Source organism: Battus philenor, unplaced genomic scaffold, assembly GCF_028537555.1.
Source record: "Battus philenor isolate CCGP_79_NKW_IND1 unplaced genomic scaffold, ilBatPhil1.0.hap1 SCAF_4, whole genome shotgun sequence".
Taxonomy (NCBI): domain Eukaryota; kingdom Metazoa; phylum Arthropoda; class Insecta; order Lepidoptera; family Papilionidae; genus Battus; species Battus philenor.
In genome coordinates, this window is record NW_027181704.1 from 15,486,496 (window position 1) to 15,510,534 (window position 24,039).

Consider the following 24,039-nt stretch of genomic DNA (forward strand, 5'->3'; position numbering starts at 1 on the left):
ATCATAGAAAGTTTCCATAGTTATTGGAGATATCTGCTTCCACTCTATCTGGTTTGGGACCAAACCTGTCCCTGTTCTTTATCTTTCCTAATTTTTCAGTCCCTTTTATTTTCATTCTCAGCTGTCATCCTTCACATAGTCTATCATTCTATTATTTCATGCCACAATTCGATCTGTCTTTTTTCTCTTTCATTCTGATTGCCATTCGTTCATCGCCTCATCCTTTTCCCTCATTTCTTGGTTTCGACAAAACATATTTTACATTCGTTTTTGATTTTTACATACTAATAAAATTATCACAGTATAATTATTTTCTAATTCATCACAGATTTTTGGGTTTTATATTCTATTATCATTTAATATAATTGATTTCTGAATTTTGTTGTTTCTATTGCCCAATCGATTTCATTTATTCATTATTGTTACTTGTTTGACAATGGTTTCGAAAAATTTTAGAAATGCTGGCTTACTGTATCCGTCATTCATTATTGAGGCGATGGTTTCATGGCTTATTTTGACACCTAGCCGGCATTTGATCTCGATTTGGGCCCTCCCGAATGCGAGGCAGTCAGCAACCAGGTGGGTCACGGTCTGGTCCACACCCGGTTCACAGAAGTACGAGGGGTCCTCCCTGAGCTTCGACGGCGTATAAGTTGTAGTCTTATTGCACTTCAGCCATTGCTAAAGTCCATCGTCTGTCAAGACAATTGTTTTGGTGCTGCAAAGGGTTAGCAAGTGGCCAATAAAATTGAAAGTATAAGTGGAGCTAAAGATTTTTTTATTAAAAAAAATATCAACGTTAAGATACTACAAATGGCCACGCGTAAAACGATTCTATAATATCGTTTTACCTTTTCGCACAAACTTAAAAATGATATTTGTATAAGTTATTGATATACCTACGTGGTAACTGTTTGTGAGTATTTTCATTAGGTTTGTAAAATTTGTCATTTCCATACTAATAATATTTTTAATTTGTTCTATTGATCATTCATATTGACACAAGTGGTTTGTAGTAGTATGTAACAAGAGGTTTAAAATCTTATCATTTGCATAATAGCAGCGGTGAAAGAATGTGGCCAATTATCGTGTTGTTGGACACAAAAAACTGGCATATTTAATACTACTTATTTAAAAAAATTAAAAAGTTTGACATTCACCGTTTTATAGTTATGACCCAGGAATGTACAAAATGAAAAATTTAATTATAATTAGATTGTTTTGTTTATAATTTTATGAATATAAAAATCGCCTTTAAAAGAGAAAATAATAGATTATTTAGCTATAGAGTTTGTTCACTCCTTAGCACATCTCTATCTCTAGGGCCCATAGACACGCGCTGAATTTTTTTGTTCCAATTGTAGGGACATTGAAGGCCAATAAAAATTACTTTAACAGTCACAATAAAGAAATTGACCAAATATCACTTAGAAATGAATGTTATTTCATTGTTCGTGTGAAAAGATCAAAGCCCAATACGCTTTAGTATTTACACGAGTTTTAAGAGGGTAGATCCATTTTTCTTCCAAAATAAAAAGTAAATAAATAAAGGTAAATGAAACATACAAATTCAATATCACATTTATTCATTATTATATTATATAACACAACATATAAGATAACATATTTTTTTTCTTTATCTCTCCTCTGCCAAATACATAGGTTTCAGCTTTACATATTGGAATACAGTATAAATAAAATGCCAACAACGTAAATTGTTACGGACACGAATCTAGCAGTGGAATTTTGAATTTAAAGGTCATCACATAATTTAGCACCTAAGTTTATATCTATGCACTTTAAAAGAGAATTTAAAATATATTCTATCATAAACAAAACATCACGTACAGTAACCGGAAGTAGATATTGCACATCCACCTTTGGAAAGAGACAGTCGGCTAATTTCTGCTTCGTAGAGCACTATCTCTCTCCCACACTATCTTTTGTGCGACAGAGATAGCGCTCTTCGAAATTAGCCGATTGTCTCCTTCCAAAGATCGATGTACAATATTTATCGCCGGGCACTATAATATATTTTAAAAATCTTCCTTACACAATTATTTTTTATAAAGATATGCAAATTCAATTATTATTATTATTACTATTTTTTTTAATAACACCGATTGATAATTTGATATAGTCGAAACACTTATAATAAAACGCGTAATGTTTCTCGAAGCGGACATCTAACGAATCTGCCGGTGAAAATTTCAACTGTCGTAAATGCAGTTCATTGCTAAGCGTTTTAAAATATTTATCCAAAAGAAAGCTGAATATTATGCTAAACCTTAAAATATGTTAAAATTGCTCCTTAAATTTGAATTTTAATCATATTCAAATCCAACTTGGGTTATTTGTTCCGATATATGTAGATACGAATTATATTGCTTCATATATTAAAATACGTCGGCATACATAAATTGTATTAAACTTATACATCTTGTTAGAAATATTTCGCAAATGTCCATTGCAAATAATGTATATAAAATGTTATAAAAAAAAATCATTAAAAATATCCACATTGTGCTCAGACTGATCGAATGGAAACTTAAAACTGTGGGTAGTACAAAAATGGATGAACGTATATATCTTTTTATAATATACAAAAGAAAATAGAATGCAACAAACAAAAATTCAGTTGTACACATTTGTGCTGTCAATATGTCGTTTTTAATACTACGAAACATTTTAAGTTGAATCGATTAAAAAATTCTATACAGATAATGTACGATTTTTCTTTAGTTAATTTTTCTTCGTAAATTTTACTTGTCCAAATACTACCAAAACAGATTCAGGTTGAAAAATAAAACAAATAAGATCACATACAGAGAAAATATTGTCGTGTGTCCATCAGCATATCCTTAAAAAAATATATTTAGACTACTACAAGGATTTCTTCAAGAAATTCCACTACTCGACGCAATCCTTATCGTAACTACGCTTACAAACAGAATAGATTTCATAAAAAATATCGCACCGACCGTCCACGGCGAACCGTAGCTCAACATATACACATAGAGCACCTCATTTTATACATTTCTTTTTTAAAAATACAAAAAAATATACATATAATCGAAAACTATCGAATAAAAAAACAAAAAAGACTATAAAAATCGATTTTGGTGATGTCTCGGTCACATCTTTGTCCGATTGTGTCGAATTAAAATAAATAATTGTGAAAATGTTACCAGGTTTATACATCTGGGTGGACACATTTAAAAATACATTGAAAGACGTTATTTCTAATATAGAACCATTGACAATTGGTTTATAATACCTACGTTTCTTTTCAACTCGTCTATACGAGGAACAAACATGTCTAATTCATTATCCAATTCGAGATCACTTCGAAGCCGCACTCCAGACTTCATATAGTACATATTAAAGCAATAATTTGAAACATTATCAGGTCTCCGTTTTGTAACAAGAATAGTATTTTTTTTTTAATTATTTTAAATAAAGTATCATAGACAACACTTTAAAATATTATCTGCTAACATACAATCTACTAGTGATGTGATTTCGACGATCTTTTGACTGTCTCAACGGAAGCGTAACGTGTTGTGATTTAGCAATAGACTTCTTTATATATCTATACAAATATATATTTGGTTCGAACATATAGCAGAATTAAAAGCTGTAATAAATTACCAAATAGGTGTAAGTGAATAATTTTTTTAAATCTGTTCAATGCTTTAACTATAATAATGGAATACTTCGTATATGGATATCGATTCGACATCGATTTGAAATGAGTAAAAAATATGTAGGGGAACATTAATGTGCGATGCAATGTGGAATTTTTTTTCTATCCGTTATTTGAATACACGAATATATGCAATATATATTATGTTAATCACGTACCTTTTGTACATCTACATCGATTACAGGGTCAACAAGTCGATGAAAGTAATAAAGATTTGCTGTGAAAGAGATACGATCGATTTTTGATACGTTAAAATCTACGGACCCCTACATGGCTGACAGATAAAGCTTTTTTGAAGAAATTCCTCGCCTTTCTGGCACGATTTATAAAAAAGGTACCGGGTGGTTGCGGCTACGCGGCGACTCATGCGGACTTTCAGGTCCAAACCCGACTCTCTGCTTCTCTGTTTCAATAAACTCCAGCACCGCCATGTATATGAACTTGTACTGGGCCTCGTTCTGGACCATACCAGATCGCTGATCTCTCACCATCTGCACCGTGCGGTGTATGTCGATCTCGCAATCAAAACCCTCTTTTCTTATCTGGTCGAGTATCATGTCGATGACTATGAAAGTGCCAGTCCTGCCAATGCCGGCAGAGCAGTGTACACACACTACCGCCTGCACCGGTGCATCATCACCGGTCATGATCTGTTGGAGTCTGTAGTTCACGTCCAAAAGGATGTTCAGGACACGCCCCGGCTCGGATGGAACGCCGTGGTCGGGCCAAGCAGTGAAGTGGAAGTGGTATATAGTTCGCTTGACATTCGGCTCGTCCTTCTTCGTCACAACGAAACGTCTCAGCGTATAATCCTGCGTGGAGGACTCGGATTCGTTGAAGATCGTGTACTTCTTTATCACCTCCGTCTTGTTCAGTTCGGGCCAATAGCGTTCGCACTTCACCTTGCCGCGTTCGATTTCCTTCGTGGTCATTATAATAATGCGAACATCATCCTGCCAGATCATAGACCAGAACTGATAGACGGTGGTGGATAGGCAGCCCTGGGTGGCGATGTAAATTTTATTGTAGACGTGATCAGCGTCGCCGTTCTCTGGCACGGGCGCGCTCTTCGGGATCGTGGTGTTCACATAGTTTGGATTCGATCGGAGGACAAAGGGGGGTGCTTTTGGGGTTCCATTCTCCTGAATTTTACCAGCGTCCGCCGGTTTTTCCTCGGTGATGATAATGCTCGCGTGATTGGGGGATGACTTGTCCTTGTCGCTCTTAGATGAATTGTCCCTGGTCGGTGAAGAGTTGTGATCGGAGCTCCCGTTCGAGTCGTGCGTTTCCCAAAATGCGTCAATATTTTCGCAACGGATGTAGTTTGCGTTGATGTAGTCAGCGCCGGGCGGGGCGTCCGGTGGAACGTCGCGGAGGATAACACGCGTGTGGTCAAACGGTATTATGTTCTTGTATCTATTCTTCCTCGTATTCTCCGACTTGGAACCCTCCATTCTATCAAACAGCTGAAGGTTCTCCATCATTTGCAGCGTCTCGAACTCCTCCCAGAAGCCCTGCTTGTAAGCCATGCTCTCGATGGGGCCCTCGTTTTCTTTCTGCAGCTGTTTGACGCGCGTATGGAAATGCCTCACCTGTATCCGCGTGGCGTTAAACGGTTGGATGAGGCGTAGCACGTCGCCCGTGGTTTCGACCATCGGATAGTTGCGATAATGGTCTACCAGACTGACGAGGTCATCGAATTTTTCTCCACCTCCCACGTCGTACTTGTTATCTTTTCTCCTTATGATAACGTGGGTGACACGGTCTCGGGTCCTGACAGACAGTACGAAGTCCCCGGGCTGCCTCTGGGACTCCCTGACGAGGAAGGACCCGTTCTTGCCGTTCTCGAGCATCATCCTCTCGGCTTCTTTCGCAGTGAGCTGACCGTGGTACCAGCGCTCTGTTGTAGGATCGGCACAGTTGAGCGGCGTCTTAAGCCGTATGATGTTTCCGTTTTTTTCCCGAAGCTGCCCCTGATTGTCCATGTAGTGTTGGACTAACTCTGAGAGTGTGGCGAACTTCTCACCGCCGTAGAGGTCCAGAAACTCGCCGTTGTTTTGTATCTTAATGTGCGTCACCTCGGTTCCTCTGCGCACCGACAGTGTAAAATCTCCTTTATTACTCATGCTGGGCCTGGCGAGGAAGTATCCGTCGCGTCCGCACTCCATCAGCAATTTCTCCGCGTCCACGCCATTCAGGGCCGGGTGGAACCACCGCCTGGTGATCATCTTACACTTACCAAAAAGCACCAACTGGATAACTGACCAATACACTTGAGATCTATCAAATTAATATTTTTAATTCTTGCTTCTTATACCTCCAAGCATTCTCTTTAGTCATCTGAAAATAAAATAAAAACTGTCATTGATAATTTAATATTAATCCACAATTATTTTTATCAATTTCATATTGGACCAAGACTACTTTTAGTACTTTTATTCGCATTATCCACTTTATCATCATTTCATCAATGACTTCCACTGCTGGAATTAGCCCTTCTCAGAGATTTCTAATAGCACAGGTTGGAAGCATTCTAGTTTCACTTGGCGCTTATTCACTAAGGACTATTTATAGTAAACATTTGTGTACATCATGAACTGAATTCCAGATGATGATGCCCAATTTGATAGAAACTATAACTAGGTTGAGATATGGCATCAGATATGGATAATGGCATCCTTTAAATTATCAACAAATATAAATTGTGAGCATTATCTCTATAGTAAACTACCACTAGTTCGGAATGCTGTTCTGCTGAGAAGAGCAGGCGAAAAACTCAACAATTGCTCTTTACAAATATTAGGGGGATCGAATGTAATGTTGCTTTCTTAAGTAAAATTCATGTGACTACATTTTTATTAAGTTTATATTTCTGATCAACAACATATTCATCTTTATTATCAACAACATTTTGCCATCTAGTACACAAATTGTCAGTGCCAGAGTGGTAAAAATCAATTGGTTTTTCTGTAAAATATGTCGACAGAAACAACATTACCTTCCAGTCCCCCACCTAATACAAATAAAAAAATATATAAAGTGTGCTTGATAATAATTGGCTTTCTGCATTATAAACTACACCTTTTTCTTATTAAATGGCTGTTTTTAGCCTTGCATATATATGTCTACCATTGTGGAGGAGACCTTAAATCTATGGGTAAATAAGTTATGTTGCATTTTAACTATACTGTTATTATATATATTAGAAAAGATCAGATAGTATAAAAATTTATCATGCTTCAAAAAAATAATTTAAATTAAGATTCCATTTTTAAAACACAGTTATTCTATAATTTATTTAAAATAGTGATATGGGTCAAGGTTTTGTATTCCTACTTTAACACTCTTAGAACTTGCCAAGGGTCTATAGAAAGAAGCATAGATATACAAAATTGGTCAAGGAAAGAGCACTGGATTTGATGAAACTCACAAAATTGGAGAATGCATTGTGCAAACTGAAATGGACATGAGCTGGTCACATATTGAGGGTAGTAATTGATAAGTCCACCACTGTATATACAACTAGAGACAATATAATAAGAAAAAGAGGCGCACCCTTCAGACAAGGGTCTGATGATCTTAAGAGAATTGCAAAGCCACTATGGACTCACATTCAAGACAGGAACAGATGGAAGCAATTGGAGAAGGCCTATAGAAAAGCAAGTCGCACTATATATAACAAAGATGAAACTCGACAATGTCAAAATAATATATAGCTATATATGAAAAATCTATTTAAAGGTTACCACAACAATGTGGTTTTGTACATGAAAGTTCCATCATCAAAATAATAAAATTTTCTGATCATAGGGAAATAAATATTTTGCAAAATTCCACTGTTATTTATACCACTATAATCATGTGGTTTAACACACACTATAATATTTTTGCATTATGTTAAATATAGTCTGTACAGAGGTGACTCAATTGCAACCAAATTTATCTATGACGCAATCAATAAAAAGGTAAACATAATTGTAACATTATTTATTTGTTAAATTTTAAATAAAAATATAGTCAGAGTTTAAACACAATAAGGCTAGATTACCACAGACACTTGTCCATGGTAAAGACTTCACAACAACAACAAAAAACCAATGTTTCTGAGCTACAAGCACAACTACTAAAGATTTACAGGGGGAGATTCCTGCATAAAAAAATCTGTAAATTCTTCATTACTAAGACTATTCTAATTATGATCTTCCTCGTGTTCCACATTATGATATTCTTATTATATGGATATATATGGTGATTAGAAATAGCTTTAAAAGCATTAAAAGGATATAGCCAATTCACACTTTATTAATGTACAGTATACTTTATACAAAAACCAATGATTTCAGAAATAATAAACATCATATGGATACAGTATGAAAGTGTTTTAAAATTTTCAATTACTAAATGTAGACTCTATGTAGAATCACTGTTAACTTTGTAATGGCAGAAGTTATTGGGTTGTGTTTCAATAAAAAAAATAATGTAACTTATTTCAGTATAAACACTTTTGGAAAATTAGAAATAGGTTCATAAAGCTATAAGGTTTTTGTTGACAATGGGCTATATACAAAATCCAGTGAAATTGTAGTATATAGAAGCATGAACTGTGAGTCCCTTGGAAGGTTTTGAGCTTTGCTACTTTTATTTAATGGAATTAGGCGTTATTTTGCGGAATTCCATCCTAAGTAAGAAAAGAACCAATATTTAGCCATTTCCACACATGCAGTGATAGTCGTGCAACAGAGTGCACCACCCGCCAACCCACTGATAAATACGCATGCGGCAAACAATGCGAATTACACAACTCTTTCCACATTTCTTTTCTGCCATATGCAACACTATGCAAAATTTTCCATCACTCAAGCTATAGTCATCTAGTAGCAGTAGTTAAGCTGTACTAGTCTTTTACAACTGGCAGAGATTTAGCCTATGTGGTATAAGCAATTCATTATACCAGCATGAAGCTTGAACAATAAATTATTTGTAAATGAACCTTGTTTGCGAGGAGTTTCTATGTTTGTACATTTCTAATTCTAGATTCTCTTCTCAATTTCTGATTAGAGATCATACATACCGTGACTCATATTTAAGAAGTGAAAATGGTTTTTAAAGTCAGAATGAAAGAAGAGGTAAAGAATAGCATTCTATTTATGGTGATTGATTATAGACTTGGAGTAAGCAGTTTAAACAGATGCTGGTGATAACATAATCACCAATGAATGACAGGCAGTTGAAGAGAGAGCAATTATGACATAGCAATGAATATAAACAAATAAATTTATACTTCCAAAAGAACAAATAAATTGCTCTTACACATATTTTCAATCACAGAGTGATTCAAAATAGGTGCTAAAAACTTTATAGCTTTTTGATGACAAACAAGCTATAAATTCACCACTATAAAGTTTTTACACATATAACTAATCAATCTGTATAATAGAGATATCTGAGTATTCCAGCAGAGGCATATACTACTGATGTATATGATGTTACACCGCTAGTTTTTTGTAGCTCCATTGAAATTCAGCTCATAAAAACAGAGGTTCGTGAGATAAAAAGCTTTACTCTGGCAGATTGTATTTCAGTTACAACAATGACCCTCATACAAAGAGGGACTATGACCATGTTGGTGTATAGTGTTGTGAGTATAGTGTAAGTTAGAATAATGAGGGCTATTTCATAGTTGGAAGTGGCATCCTCGTGATCATTCTAGCCTAGCCTAAACCTCTTTTAAGGTAATAAAGCTGAAAAGTTCCCTTGGGAGTCTTGACTTGGACATATATATACTAAAATTTCACAGGATTTAGAGTATTCCAAGTTCTTAGATCACTTAGGCAAATGTTTTTAGAGTGACTATGCTCAAGGACCCCCAAAAGAGGACTTCACCTTGGGCTATTAGTTAACCTGTAGGTATATCGGAGCTTTCCCTATACCACTGTGTACATACTACATAACACATCAAAACCAATAACCACACTCAAAGCGGTATACACAGGTTTAACATTGCCTGAGCTTCACAGGTCCACATTTATATCACAAGATATTGATATATCAATGTCAATCTGATATGTGGAGACCCAAAATCCATGTTAAGATCAATAGGTTATCAGCATTGAGCATCAAGGAACAGAAATGAAATATATCTTTTTAAATAAATATGCTTTACAAAGATATTTAAAAAACCAAAATTTAAATAGATCTACAATTCATAACTACATGAAAAAATACTTAGCTTGTAGGTGAAATAACCACATAATGTATAAATCGAATTGTAATGGAGAAAAGCATATTGACATATAGCAATATTACAATTTGTTTTCAATCAATACAAGTTAACAATTGATATTAATGAAAAATACTAGCGTGTTGTATTTGGGCACGACATTGCGAACATCGTCGCGGGACAAACTAAAAGTGTCACTATTCTGCTATAGAAAATTCTTATGCATAAGACTGTAGACAAAGGTGTTTTATAAATACGAAATTAAAGTATTACGATATAATACAAGTCTACATAAAGGTATTCTTACCTCCTAAAAGCACCCGAATATTGATCAATGCGCAGTATTCCTTGAAATAGGAATTATAAGGATCGAACAGTTGTTGCTAAGCTGACTTTGGACTTTTTGTTACACTGTTTTCAAGGGCGTATTCACTTGTAATATGATGCACAATAACTTAATTATTTTCGCAGTATCATTAATAATATCTCATAATATGTTTCTGGGAGGGAATTTGATCGTAAAATCTACTATTTTCTGCGAAAGCCAAAATATAATTTCGATTCTTAGATGTCTACGGAAATGTCACACAATTTTTTTTCTCTACTTTGTCAGAATTGTCAGATTAACATATACAGATAAATTAAAAAAATTGTAAATTAGGTGAAAACTTTCATTTGTATATTAATGTATTATAAAATAATTTATTATAATATTCAATGTTTTAGAATAAATTAATGTGAATGTATATTAAATCAGTTTTTAAACCTAACTTACAAACGGTTTTTTATTGTATAACTTATGTATAATTGGAATAAGGAAAATTCTTTTTTGCAAAATAAAACAAAATGTTATGTAAAAAAAATTCTATTTTGTAACCAAATATTATTTTTCAGTAGTTGCACAGGGACTCTTTTGGGATTTACCGAAATAACTCGACAACACTTTTCTAACAGCAAGCCGTTTGTTCTGAGTTGAACTTTCACCTTGGTTATGAGACATTTTATTCCAATGTTCTGCAAAGCTTTGACGTCTAAACACTTTCCCAAGTGATTGCCACTTTTGTTCGGGGCTTATTTGTTTATCATGAAATGTTTCTTTACTGCCGGATGGTCGATCACCCTGGTATCAGAAAAGAAATTATTTTAAACTGAGATTTATACACTTTTACAATTTTATACATTTGTGACATAGTGACTTAGCTAAAAAGCCCGAAATTAAACAATATCAAACCTTTGCATTAATTTTGGCAACCACGGTTACGTACAATATGGGTAAAACGCATTTAAAAGTTTAAATTTAAAACGCTACAAACATAAATCAAAAGTCCAAACTGCTCATTAAATTTATTATAACCAATTATTTGACAAAACGAAAATTATGCAAGCATGTTTTACTTACATCATTCGACTTAGTTGATCGAAGTTGACCACGGAAAAAGTTGGACAAAGACTTCTTCCAATTTTTAGGATTTTTCAAAGAATTTAAATCTAAACTACCCGACCCATCTGCAGGCACTTTATTTTTCTTATGATATGTTTCTTCTTCCTTTTTTATAGATTCTTTTTGATACTGAGTACCTTCTGGGCATAGCATTTTTCACTGTTATTACTTTGTTATATTTATTATTTATAACTATAATATTGTATGTTTTAAAACGTTTAAAAATGCTTGCAAATGACTGTCATAATAATTTTGAGCATTTGTTTAGATAATGTCTAAATTGAATATAGAATACGACCTTTTTTGCAACAAAATGGCCAAGTACTTTATTATTTAGAATATTTGTTTGTTATCAGTTATTTTTATTTATTTAACGAGTTTTTTATTGTTTTGAAAATTTAATACAGGATAAAAAACAGCTCAATTTAAATTAATGAATGTGTTAATTTTATAATAAAAAAATTGCAGTTAAACACCACAATTTTCACATTAAAATTGCAATAAATTAAACAATAATAACTTTGTTTAATATTATTGCAACTAAAAAAATGTTGTATTGATGTAAATATAATTATATTTATCCTATACACTAAATAGGCAAATGTTTTTCATTCGCTTCAGATTGTAAAAAAAATAAAGTTGAGCGGGAAAAAAAAGTTTGGTTATAATAAATACGTAAATAATTTACTAAAGTCGCTTGAGATTGAGATTTGAGATAATTTTAATCTAATACAAAGCAAAGCATATCTATTCCTAATTTCTCTCTAAAACATAAATTAATAATTAGCCATGAAGACGACAACTTTAACACCCACGACGGTACTATTTTTATATTTTTGTATAAAATGATTGGATATATTTAAGGTTTGTTTAATAACAACTTATATTTTCTTACTTCACAGGCTATGGCGGAGTGGACAAAAATATTTCCGAAAAATATTGTCGAGAATTATACGAGTTCGGTTACTTTTATGAAACAACTGACGGTAATTGCTGTGAGTACAATAATGTACTTGAAAGATGCATTCCATGATGCCAATTATACAATTGAAAAATTTGGAAATATTACGCTAAGGATTTTAAAGAAGAAATGTAAAGATGAGCTTGCACAATTTTTGAGTATGGCTTTGGTGCAGGCTTTTGATGCATTCGATAAAAAATATGTAAGTGGCTCATTTGTTTATGTTACGCTTTATTACTTAAGAATAAGTTTAAGTGTAAAAAACACGATATACCTTCTGTGCTAGGTTAGGACCTATGTTACAGAAGTTATGTCTACGTCTTGTACGGTTTGATACGTTTAAGAATTTCAGAAAAAAGTATAGTTTTTCATCAATAATTATGTTATAATATATATTGATATTATAGTAGATTTAAAATCCAGTATGCTATCGAACAAAACATTTTTATATTACCCTATGTATATCGTTGATATTGTGTGAAAATTTGAATTTTATATTATCCGTCATTTTAGCCGCCATTTTTATTTTTACTTATCGAGTCGTTTTTATAATTATAACAGGCGTGTAAAACAATCGCTAAAGTTTAAATCGTTGTTATAATTAAAATTAAGGTCACTGATACAATAAAAATTACTATTACAATAGCATTTTTAAAATTTATATTTAATTAGAAATCAAAATAAAATATCAAAAATTTTCTTTTTCATGTTTTCATAATGATAAAATTTTCGTAAAGTACCATTACAAATTATCAAATATATTGACCAAAAATAAGGTATTTATATTTTTTTTATTTCTAAAAATGTTTTTGCTTAAAAACTAAGTTTACGTATTTTCTGTTTTTGACTCTTTTGTATAACTTATGCGGTGATGACCAAGAATCCTTTACAGTAATTTATAAAAATTATTACAATAAAAAATTGAGTTAGGTGTAATATATTAAATATATTACAGAAGACCAAAAATAAAACCAAACGTGTTTTATTATCCTTTATCACTGTTAGAAATTACTCTCATTCTTTTTTTCGGAATCGAAGGTTCGAATTCACTTTCATCACTCGAAATTATTCGATGTTTGAAGCAGAAATATTTTCATTATGAGAGATGGTAATAAAATCGGTTATTAAAACAAAAAAAACTTATTTTGAAAACCGTGTAAAAGCGAAAACGTGTAAAAAAAGTACCGTGTAAATCGGGGGATAGGTGTATTAAAATTCTCCAGTTAAACCTAAGCTGTTTCGGATGGAATGCTTTTACGAAATTTTAGTATTGGTAAAATTACTAGGCTATTTATCCACCTGTGGAAGCAATCAGTGGTTCGTCGCGAATTTTTTGCATTAATTATAGAAGATTGCTGACAGACAAGTTTCCAGAGGATGAACAGGAACGTTCTCTGCATACTGTAATACCTAGGATCGTCAACCCGCCTGCCAAGTGTGGCGATTATGGTATATCCCCCTATATATCTCAGGGTTATGTCATTGTAGTGGGCGTCAATATGCTGCGACAATACACTAGTTGTATTTTATCTATCTTTTAACTCAACACGCGTTTCACCTCTCCACGGGGCATCTTCAGGAGTTATGTTACACTGATTAGTGCCATACACAGAGACTCTGTTTGGCACTAATACGCATTTATCAGCGGGCTGGCGGGCGGTGCACTTTGTTGCACGACCACCACTGCATGTGCGGAAGTGAATATTGGTCCTTTTCTTACTTTGTACAATACTCTTCGAAATAATATTGAGTTTAATAAAAACATTTACGGTCCACTTCGATGCAATGTTTGTTTGTATATTTTAATTCTACCGCCAATTAGTAATATCGATTTTTAATTTTATTTTAGTGTATGTGTGTGTGTTTTTTTATATACTCGCCTTCTCACCTCTAGTGGCAGATAGATAGATCTCAAGGCATTTAACGGTCTGTAGCGCTTGGGCAGCGACTTGAAATAAAATAATGTAGCAACTAATATATAATTGAGTATTCCAAATTGTATTGTTAATATGTATAAATTTTAGCTGTATTTACCCGTAAGTGAAAATTGTCTAAAAAAAATAATTATAAAACACTGTCGTGCTTCGCAGCTGGGAGAAGAAAGATCCGTATCAAATAGCGGCAACCCTCTCCCAACTGTCTGCGTTTAGTTAAAGCGAAAGAAAAATATTGTAGAAAAAAACACTAGCGATACAAATTAGAATTAATAAAAAAGAAGTGGCAGATATTTTAATAATATAGGGTAAACACGGTATCTGCGGCACTGTATGCACGCGAGTTTCAACTAGTGCGTTGTGAGGTCATATACATAAAAAACTTTTCTATACTTCTATTCTTTTTTAACCATATATAAATATAAAGTTGAATATTGGATGTAGCTATAAGCAGCTGCTCTTTAAAATTGGACGAACAGTATAAGGAATTTAAAAATATTTTTTTTTTAAGTACAATTTGACTGAGATATTGCTGCCACAGTAAGGAAGAATTTTCTATAATTTTCTCTACGCACACGATGCAACCGTGTTAGTGTAGTAGCCGTGTTAATATTTTTTCAGTTTTATTTTTTGTTTATCTTATTATTTAATGGATTCAGACGTTATTTTGCGGAAGTCCATCCTAAGTAAGAAAAGGACCAATATATAGCTACTTCCGCCAATGCAGTAGTAGTCATGCAATAAAGTGCACCGCTGCGAAGTAGCTATATTTTAGTCCTTTTCTTACCTTATTACTTATTCTATTTTTTATTTTTTTCATAATCTGACCTATTCTTGGTTTCACTCCGATTCCTTTACATTATTATCTTAGTCTATTCTAGTTTACTATAATTTTTTTATCAAGTATTTACGTAGACCTATATTTTTATATTATTCTTTTTTGCCTGCTTTACACATTGTGGAAAACTTTGCGGCTTTTATGGTTGGTTTACCTTATACTGTTTAATCTATTTTTATACAATACCTCCTTTTTTGTTATTATTTTATTTATATTATGCGTGCGTGTCATCTATACCCAAAATAGTTGACTACTTCTTTCCTTTGCTTTTTTTTTTATTAAATTTGAATTTATGAGTGTTTATTAAATGAAATAAATATAAGTAAGTAATTTTTCCAGCTGCATCAACTGGCGCTGTGTTTTTATGATGGCGAATGCAAGGCGGAGAATCTTGTGGAATACCATGTCTTTGAGTACACTTATGGAGATGGGAAGACCAGTATGAGCATGGTCTCCAAGTCGCGAGACGGCTCCGAGAGCAGTGCCACGTGCACGTTTGGGGACGTGAGGCGAGAGACTCTACTGCTCCTCCAGGCCTGTCTGGTCGTCATGGAGTCCTGCCAGCAGCAGTTATCGCAATCTTTCGACATCAGCCTGCGACTCTATTACAACGAAGGTAGGATCTTATTTTAATTTGCTTAACTATTATTATAGGTTTAATGGAATCAGGCGTTATTTTGCGGAAGTCCATCCTAAATAAGAAAAGTACCAATATTTAGCCACTATCGCACATGCGCATGCGGTAAACAATGCGAATTACACAACTGCCACCGTTAAATCACTCAACACGTGTTTCACACCGACGGGGCATCTTCAGGAGTTATGTTACACCGATTAATGCCAAACAGAGTGCCAGTGAATGGTAATTTAAGCTTCGTAGAGCATTATCTCTGTCACACACTACGTATGTGACGTTTTGTCAGTAGTGCGACAGAGATAACGCTCTACGAAGCCGAAGTTGCCGATTGGCTCTTTCCAAAGGTCGATGTGCAATATTTATCGCAGGGTATTGTATTAATAATTTAGAAAACTTTATTTAAATTAAACATTAGATTTAAAACGTATTTTAATGCAAAATGTAAGTTCGGCATTGTTTTTTTCGATACGACCTAATTAATAAAGGCTGGGGTTAATGAGGTAGCTTCATGTAAACTGCTTTCTTATCGTGCATTAGAGTCTTGATTGATTATCATTTTTAACTATTTTTTTCGGTTTAATATGTACTTTACCATTTCATAATAATTAATTTTATAACAATATATTGATGCAAGAAAATCGACAAAATAAATTCAATTTTAGAAATACTTGGCGGGCCACATAAGCCTGTTTAACGGTCAGAAAGCTACCCCCGGACCGCGTGTTGGTCTTCCCTGGTATAGAGTAAATCGTTTAAGTAATAACAGCGACATTACCCTATAAAAGTGTCCCATAAAAATAATGTCGTAAACATAACTAAACCTGATCGTGCTGTGATGACATCTTTCTCGAAGACGCGCCTGAAAGCTATCAAGCGCCTGGATATAGCAGCCAGGAGTGCGAGGACCACTTGGCGGAGACCCCGTCGAGCGCCACGATCCTGGGCAGCGTGCGGACACCCCACCACAAGATCGTAGCGAAGTCTTACTTCAAAGTCAATTTTAAAGCAAGCAACGAGGCCACTGTAAGTGATTTGTATATTTATGAGAACATTACTACCAAATTAGATCATTATTGGAAATTTCTTGAGTGGTGACCAGTACCTGGATTCCACTAGATGGACCGTCGATATATTAAAGGTCAAGCAGGGGCGGCTCTAGCTCGTGTAGCGCCCGTGTGCAATGAAATCCTGGCGCCCCCAGGCCTGATCAACCCCCCACCCCCCAGGGCTAACTATTAACTTTGCCGTCGTAACCAGAAAGTTTACCATATTGCAGCAAGCTATTTTATAAATAGGTATAGCTTACATTATGGTATTAGTTTCGGCCTTTCTTCATATGACGACAGAATAACACTCATTGTTTTAATGCCTGTAGCACATCTCTGTTGCGAAACTAAGCGGCGAACCGCGATAGTTCATCTTTCGTCTTGTTTTTTAAATTTTATGGACAGCGAAATAGAAGTGAAGTGTATCAAATTTCTATTTCGCTGCCCCATAGAACTCGTCTCACGGCGGCGCCCGTGTACATTGCCCACTCTGCACTATAGGTTAAGCCGCCCTTGTGGTCAAGGGAAGTCGATGGATCCGGGCTGCGCAATACCGGTAATCGTGGAGGTTTTTGGGTAAGGCCTATTCCCTGTAAACATGATGATGACGACCTCTTAACAAGCTCATCTGTCTGCCTTATATGTGGAAATTCGGGTTTATTGCCAGCCTAACCTCCAGTCTCCTCGCCCCAGCGGACATCTGTTCTGTGCGATATGTGATCTGCTCACTGCCACTTAATAGATCATCATCATATCAACCTTAGCACGATCACTGCTTGACGTAGACGTTTCCCATTCATTTTCAATAGAATAAGTTAAATACAGCTTGCAACCAGCCTCTTCCGATATAGTGGACTGACTCTCTACGCTGCGCCTGACAGTCCACGATCTCCACTCTAAAATCTTAAAGCCCCAACGGTCATTGGCGCTATTTCGCATATCCACTAACTTATACTTAATATATCTATTAGATCGAAGTTAATTGTAAAGCCGTGTTTCCATTAACCAGTTGAAGGTAGACCTTCAGAGAGAACGGACGCATCTTGTTATTTTTAAAAACGAAACGAACTTTTTCATATTTGTAACGTGGTGTGGCTATTTATAACAATGAGTCGCGGTTTATTATGATTAATGTTTAAAGTTTTAATAGTGTTTCGCAACCTATTTTATTGACTCCGTTTTTGGAAGTCTCTCGTACACCCCTATCTGATTATTGGAACAGGGTTTTACATTATTTAATTATTATTTTCAATTACTTTTTTATTTGTTTACTATTCTGTAATTCATCCTAACTTTTTCGTGCTACTTAAGCCTTTCTAAAATTCTTACGCCCCCCTAAGTAACATACGTAATTTTTAAAGTTAAAGAGTTGAAAGCTTGTCCATTTTCGAATTACACTCCTTAACAATCAAATTGCCCCCTTGTGGGATATGGGCCCTACGTTGGGAAACACTATTTTAATACGTATCAAAATGTATAGGATTTTGTATCGTTTAGTATATTTCCAGGGGTCGCTTAACACGCCAGTAATGACACCAAGAGATTTGGACGAGACCCCAGGTAATAGAACCAATTATTTTAATATTTATTTTTATATATATATAGAGGGTGTTTTTTAGTCAACATCAAACGGATAAAAATTGTAGGGTAGTCGCAAACCTCAGAAATTTATTGAAAAAAAAAATGCCAGAAAGAGCTATACTCTCATAAAACCATGGTTAAGTTAAAGTGAAAAAATAATTAGAAAGCTTAAGTACATATAGAACTTTAAGAATAGAGCGATCCTATATCCAAAATAAAAATGAAATTTTATTTAGAACTAAACACACTAAACTTTAGTGTACGAAGTGCTAAAATTTCATTTTTTCCCTTAAGGAATAATTGTACTGACAGAGTTACATGGCTATTTATATATCTGCAGAATGCGGATTACACGAAGATTCCAAGTCACTGGAGTCCTAAGTCCATCATCATAGTCTTTTTATATATTTCTTCGTCATAGGCCACCGTCAAATATAGAAGACACTCTTGTAGAAGAGAGTAATAAATTTAAATTAATTTTCCTGTATTTATATATTTTTTTATAAAAGCAAATTTTTCCGTTAAACTCATGACGTGTATGGTAACTTTTGACTTAGGTGCATGGAGGAGCCGGGAGCCGATGTTCCGATGCCCCTGTGGCAAATACGGCGACGAGGAATCCGACAACATGATGGGAATACTTATTTGCTAGTCAGTTCACACCATTTATTTATTTTTTGTTGAAAAAAAAAAACATATAGATTTATTTGGCGCCCAACGTGGGCCCGAACCAATGATTTAAATATGCTTTGGGAATCATGTAAGATGTAAGAAGACTTAATTGCAATTGTTTTACACAAAATGGTTACCATTGCAACACTGCGATTTTTGGGTTTTTTCATAATGATTATATAGTGAAATTATAATGTATTAATTTTGTGGGTAGATCGTAATTCTGTTGACATATCACGTTTTACATTCAATAATCAATATATTAGTACCCGGCGATAAATATTGCACAACGACCTTTGGAAAGAGATAAACGGCTAATTTTGGATTCGTAAAGCGTTATCTCTGTCGCACGAAATACAAACATTCCGGTATCTATTAGCTGTTAAAATAAGTATCATTTGCTTATTTTATTAATTATTTTATTCTTTGTATAAAATAAAAAAAATTCTATAATAATGGTGGTCTAAGGTTGGGTTGAAATAAAAACATTTCCACGATATGTTTACGTATTTAATTATTGAGGAAAATTACAACTGAACTTAAAATGAGACATTGTAATAAAAATAATATTAATTCTAATTCACAGTTTAGTTTTCATACAGTGATATTGACTTTTGGAGAACACAAATAGTCAAATGGAAAAATTGGTGTATAATGTGTATATATATATATATGTATATTGGTGTGTGTGCGCGCGCGTGTGTTTGTGTGTGTGTGTGATACTGCGTAGAAAAACATGCACATCCTACTCATCAGTGACTTTTTGATTTATATTTGTTTTAATTTCATAATATTTTACTTTTTAATATTGTATTTATGAGCCAATTGGAAGTTGTCGTGAAAATTATATTCATTTTTGATAACGATAAAACATTGGTGGATATTTTTAGAGGGGATCGTCGCAATAATGTCGCAGTAGATTGAAAAATAAACTTCTTATTGAAAAACACCATATTTCGTTAGTTTGAAAAACTACTTTGCAGTCGACTGTTGTAAATAACATAACCTAACCGTCCGATGTCGTTTTTCAACGTTTTTTTTGGATTCAGGGCGATATCCCTGATCTTCTGAATGAGATACACTGCCTCTAAGGAGGAGGGTATCTAGGTTCTCTATTAACACGTTCACTGCGGCTTGAGGTCGATTCAGCCTCATGGTAGACTTTGCACTGGTGCGGCGCGTAAAACTCGTGTTTTCTCTCTAGTGCGGCGGCTGTTTACACTCAACCGTATGAGGTATGACAAAGACAAATATAGCTTTCTTTATGTCTGCGAAGCATTGACTCAATATTGTAAAAAAAATGATTGAAACATGAGGCAGAAAAGGCCTCAACCGCACTACTAGGAAGTTCAACTTGAGGCTGATTCGACCTCAGCCGCACCAGCTGAAAGTTCTTCAAAATTGGGCCCGCAGTGAACGTGTTTAAAAGCTTTTATATTATCAGCTACTGCAACATGCGCCAGCATGCCGCGTGTTTCGGTGTCTTAAGTGATCGCGTGGCTTACATCGAGCGCCACTGTTGCACGGAGTGCTCGGACGCGGGGAGAGCACGCGCTCCCACCGACCCACGACTCGCCTCACTTAGCGCCAAGCAACGGGAGGTAAGCCGACGATACACTTAACCCCTTTTTGAACCGTTGGGTAGATATCGCATAAAAAAAAATCATAAAAATCTTAAAAATATATACAGTACATATAAAAAACTTGTTTTAGCAACACAAAAAGTATTACTTTAAAATTTCACTTACAATATACACTCAAACCTGTTTACGTGCGGTGGGTAGAGATCATATAAAAGAAAAAGTATAAAAAATTGCAAAAAAAACTTCGGCAAAAAACGGTAGCTGTAAAATCCTGCTAAAATATCAACTTAGCAAAAGAAATATTCATACCAAATATAACGTTTCTAAGCCTTATGAGTCTACAGAAATGGTGAAGAGACCAGTACAAAGGTGATGACCAAAATATGATCGAATACAATTCATTAACACTTTGTAAATGGCATGTGTATAGCTAGCTAGTTTTGAGCTTAGTATTGAAATTCGGCGCCTATTATCAGCTAATATTTCTCGCGATGGCTGGTTCTAATAAGCGCTGGTAGATCGGCGCCGACTGTCAGATTTCTTTCTGGATACGGCGTTAGAATGGTAATTGTATGTCGGTGTGCAGAGCCTGTGCATGTACCGGCGCACGCTGGTGCGGTGCGCGGAGACTGGCGTGGCGTGCGGCGCGTGGCTGAGCGCGCTGGGCGTCACGCCGCGCAACGCCGCCAAGCTGCTCGACCTGCTGCGCTCCTACGGCGTGCTGCCCGCCGCGCAGTCAGTCCTTGCCGTTTGCACAATCACTATCACAATCATTGATTAAGACACTTATTTCTGTAGTCACTCATTTACTAAGAAACTCATTTACGTATACACTTACATTTAAGTAGACACACTCTTTCACAAAGAAACTCATTTACGTACACACTTACATTTAAGTAGACACACTCTTTCACAAAGAAACTCATTTACGTACACACTTACATTTTAATAGACACACTCTTTCACAAAGAAACTCATTTACGTACACACTTACATTTAAGTAGACACACTCTTTCACAAAGAAACTCATTTACGTACACACTTACATTTAAGTAGACACACTCTTTCACAAAGAAACTCATTTACGTACACACTTACATTTTAATAGACACACTCTTTCACTAAGAAACTCATTTACGTACACACTTACATTTAAGTAGACACACTCATTCACTGAGAAACTCATTTACGTACACACTTACATTTAAGTAGACACACTCATTCACTGAGAAACTCATTTACGTACACACTTACATTTAAGTAGACACACTCTTTCACAAAGAAACTCATTTACGTACACACTTACATTTAAGTAGACACACTCTTTCACAAAGAAACTCATTTACGTACACACTTACATTTAAGTAGACACACTCTTTCACAAAGAAACTCATTTACGTACACACTTACATTTAAGTAGACACACTCTTTCACAAAGAAACTCATTTACGTACACACTTACATTTAAGTAGACACACTCTTTCACAAAGAAACTCATTTACGTACACACTTACATTTAAGTAGACACACTCTTTCACAAAGAAACTCATTTACGTACACACTTACATTTTAATAGACACACTCTTTCACTAAGAAACTCATTTACGTACACACTTACATTTAAGTAGACACACTCATTCACTGAGAAACTCATTTACGTATACACTCTCATTAAAGTAGACAAACTCATTCACTAAGAAACTCATTTACGTACACACATATTTACGAAGATACATTTATTTATTTAGACACTTTCATTTACGTACACACTCATTTATTAAAAGACTCATTTATATTTACGTACACCTTCATTTTAGTAGAAAAATTCATGCGCTGAGAGATTCATTTATAAACACACGTCGAAGATTTTATTCACGTAAACAGTCGTTCGAAGACTCATTTACGTATAAAGTTTTTTTTTACTTGAACACATTTATTAACGGGCATATTTTTATGTATACAGTCTCATTCACTGAGACACTTATTTACATAGACATATTAATTTATGTGGACAGTTTCATACACTAAGACATTTCAATCATCACATCATCATAATCATTCATCTTTTAAATATATTGCGTATATATTTACACGTTTCTTTTATTATCCGTTAGTAATGTTTAAGCAGGTATATCTAAATTTAGGTCGGCTAATCAAGAAGTAAACCAGAAGCAGTTGAAAGCGGTGATGAAAGATCATTTCATGAACGATGGAAAGAATATAGTGGACCGGCTCATAGAGGAAACCTTCGCGTCGCAAGAGAGCCAACCAGATCTCGTGGGGGATGCGCTCGCTCCACTTGACAAGGTATGTATGATTCATTTAAAATAATTCTTCTTTATATTCTCTGAAGTAATTTTTAATTCAACTGCTAAAAATCTTTTATGTAAAGCAAAATCGATAAAGCATATTATTGTATTAAATTCCCGTAACCAAAAAAATATTATAATATAGAATAAGATTGGCGTTAAAAAATATATATACTTTCATGTCAGATTTTTTTCGAAAGAATCAACATTCCGAACGTGATAGTGGTTTGAGAATAAATATATATTTAAATGTACGTTATATAAATAAGTTGGTTGATATGTTCGAAAGTGCAAAGCCTATTCGAAATAATAAGTATTTGTTACAATATTTATATTTGAACTTTTTGGTCATTATAAACAATTACAAAAACAATCGGAAGTAATATTATCATCAGGGTGGTCCAATAAGATCAGTTGGAAGCGTCCTGCATCCATTATCTTCCTACGATGTGCATCCCAGTGGACATCTGTTTTGTTCATGCAGACCACATAGCCTGCTCAATATCACTTCAACTTGCTTATCAGCTGGGCTATGCCGTTTACTTTTGTTCATATAAAAATCTTCCTTATTCTTGAATTTTTGTAACACCGCTAAATCAGAGAATCTATATTTTAACACAAGGCGAACTTACACAAAACCGGAAACCTTGGCCAAATGGTTCAACCAACACCATCAACGGCCGCGTTCGAAGACCCGATATTAAAAAAATATCAGGAAGCCGTCCTCTCTAGGGAAAATAAAGAAGACGAAATGCCTTTGTTTGAGGCATTGGATAAGAGCAAAAATATTGGAAAAGGGAAGAGGAAGATGGAAACGATGGAGTCAGAGAGACAAGCGCTCAGGAGTGGAGTCAAAACTAAACGCGCTCGAGTTGCAAATAAATAAATTAATTATTATTATTTCATACATTCGTAATTGATTTTGTTAAATAATAGTAATAATAATTTTAATGATTAAAATGAAAAATTTTTGTCCGATATATTTAGTCAAATCTAGAAAAAAAAACATGAAAGTAGGTTTAATACATTTTAATGTCATATATATATAAAAAAGATTTATGTTATTAGCTAGATTGACATTGGACCTGAGTAAGGGTTTATTCACACTATA

At 34.5% G+C, this 24,039-nt stretch overlaps 2 protein-coding genes across 2 annotated transcripts; one reads left to right on the top strand and one right to left on the bottom strand.

Annotated features, from left to right (window-relative positions):
* Positions 1-1,583: 1,583 nt before the first annotated feature.
* Positions 1,584-10,502, bottom strand: csw (corkscrew). The gene is made up of 2 exons (XM_068771704.1): positions 10,234-10,502; positions 1,584-6,046 (listed from the first exon to the last, which is right to left on the bottom strand). Exon 2 carries the CDS (start codon positions 5,932-5,934, stop codon positions 4,030-4,032), a length of 1,905 nt encoding a protein of 634 aa, XP_068627805.1. The 5' UTR covers positions 5,935-6,046; positions 10,234-10,502; the 3' UTR covers positions 1,584-4,029.
* Positions 10,503-12,069: 1,567 nt separating this feature from the next.
* LOC137929005 (uncharacterized) lies at positions 12,070-23,814 on the top strand. The gene is made up of 10 exons (XM_068772018.1): positions 12,070-12,186; positions 12,270-12,530; positions 15,440-15,716; positions 16,591-16,760; positions 18,292-18,343; positions 18,922-19,015; positions 20,481-20,637; positions 21,206-21,398; positions 22,748-22,926; positions 23,551-23,814. Exons 1-10 carry the CDS (start codon positions 12,157-12,159, stop codon positions 23,812-23,814), a joined length of 1,677 nt encoding a protein of 558 aa, XP_068628119.1. The 5' UTR covers positions 12,070-12,156.
* The last annotated feature ends 225 nt before the right edge of the window (positions 23,815-24,039 follow it).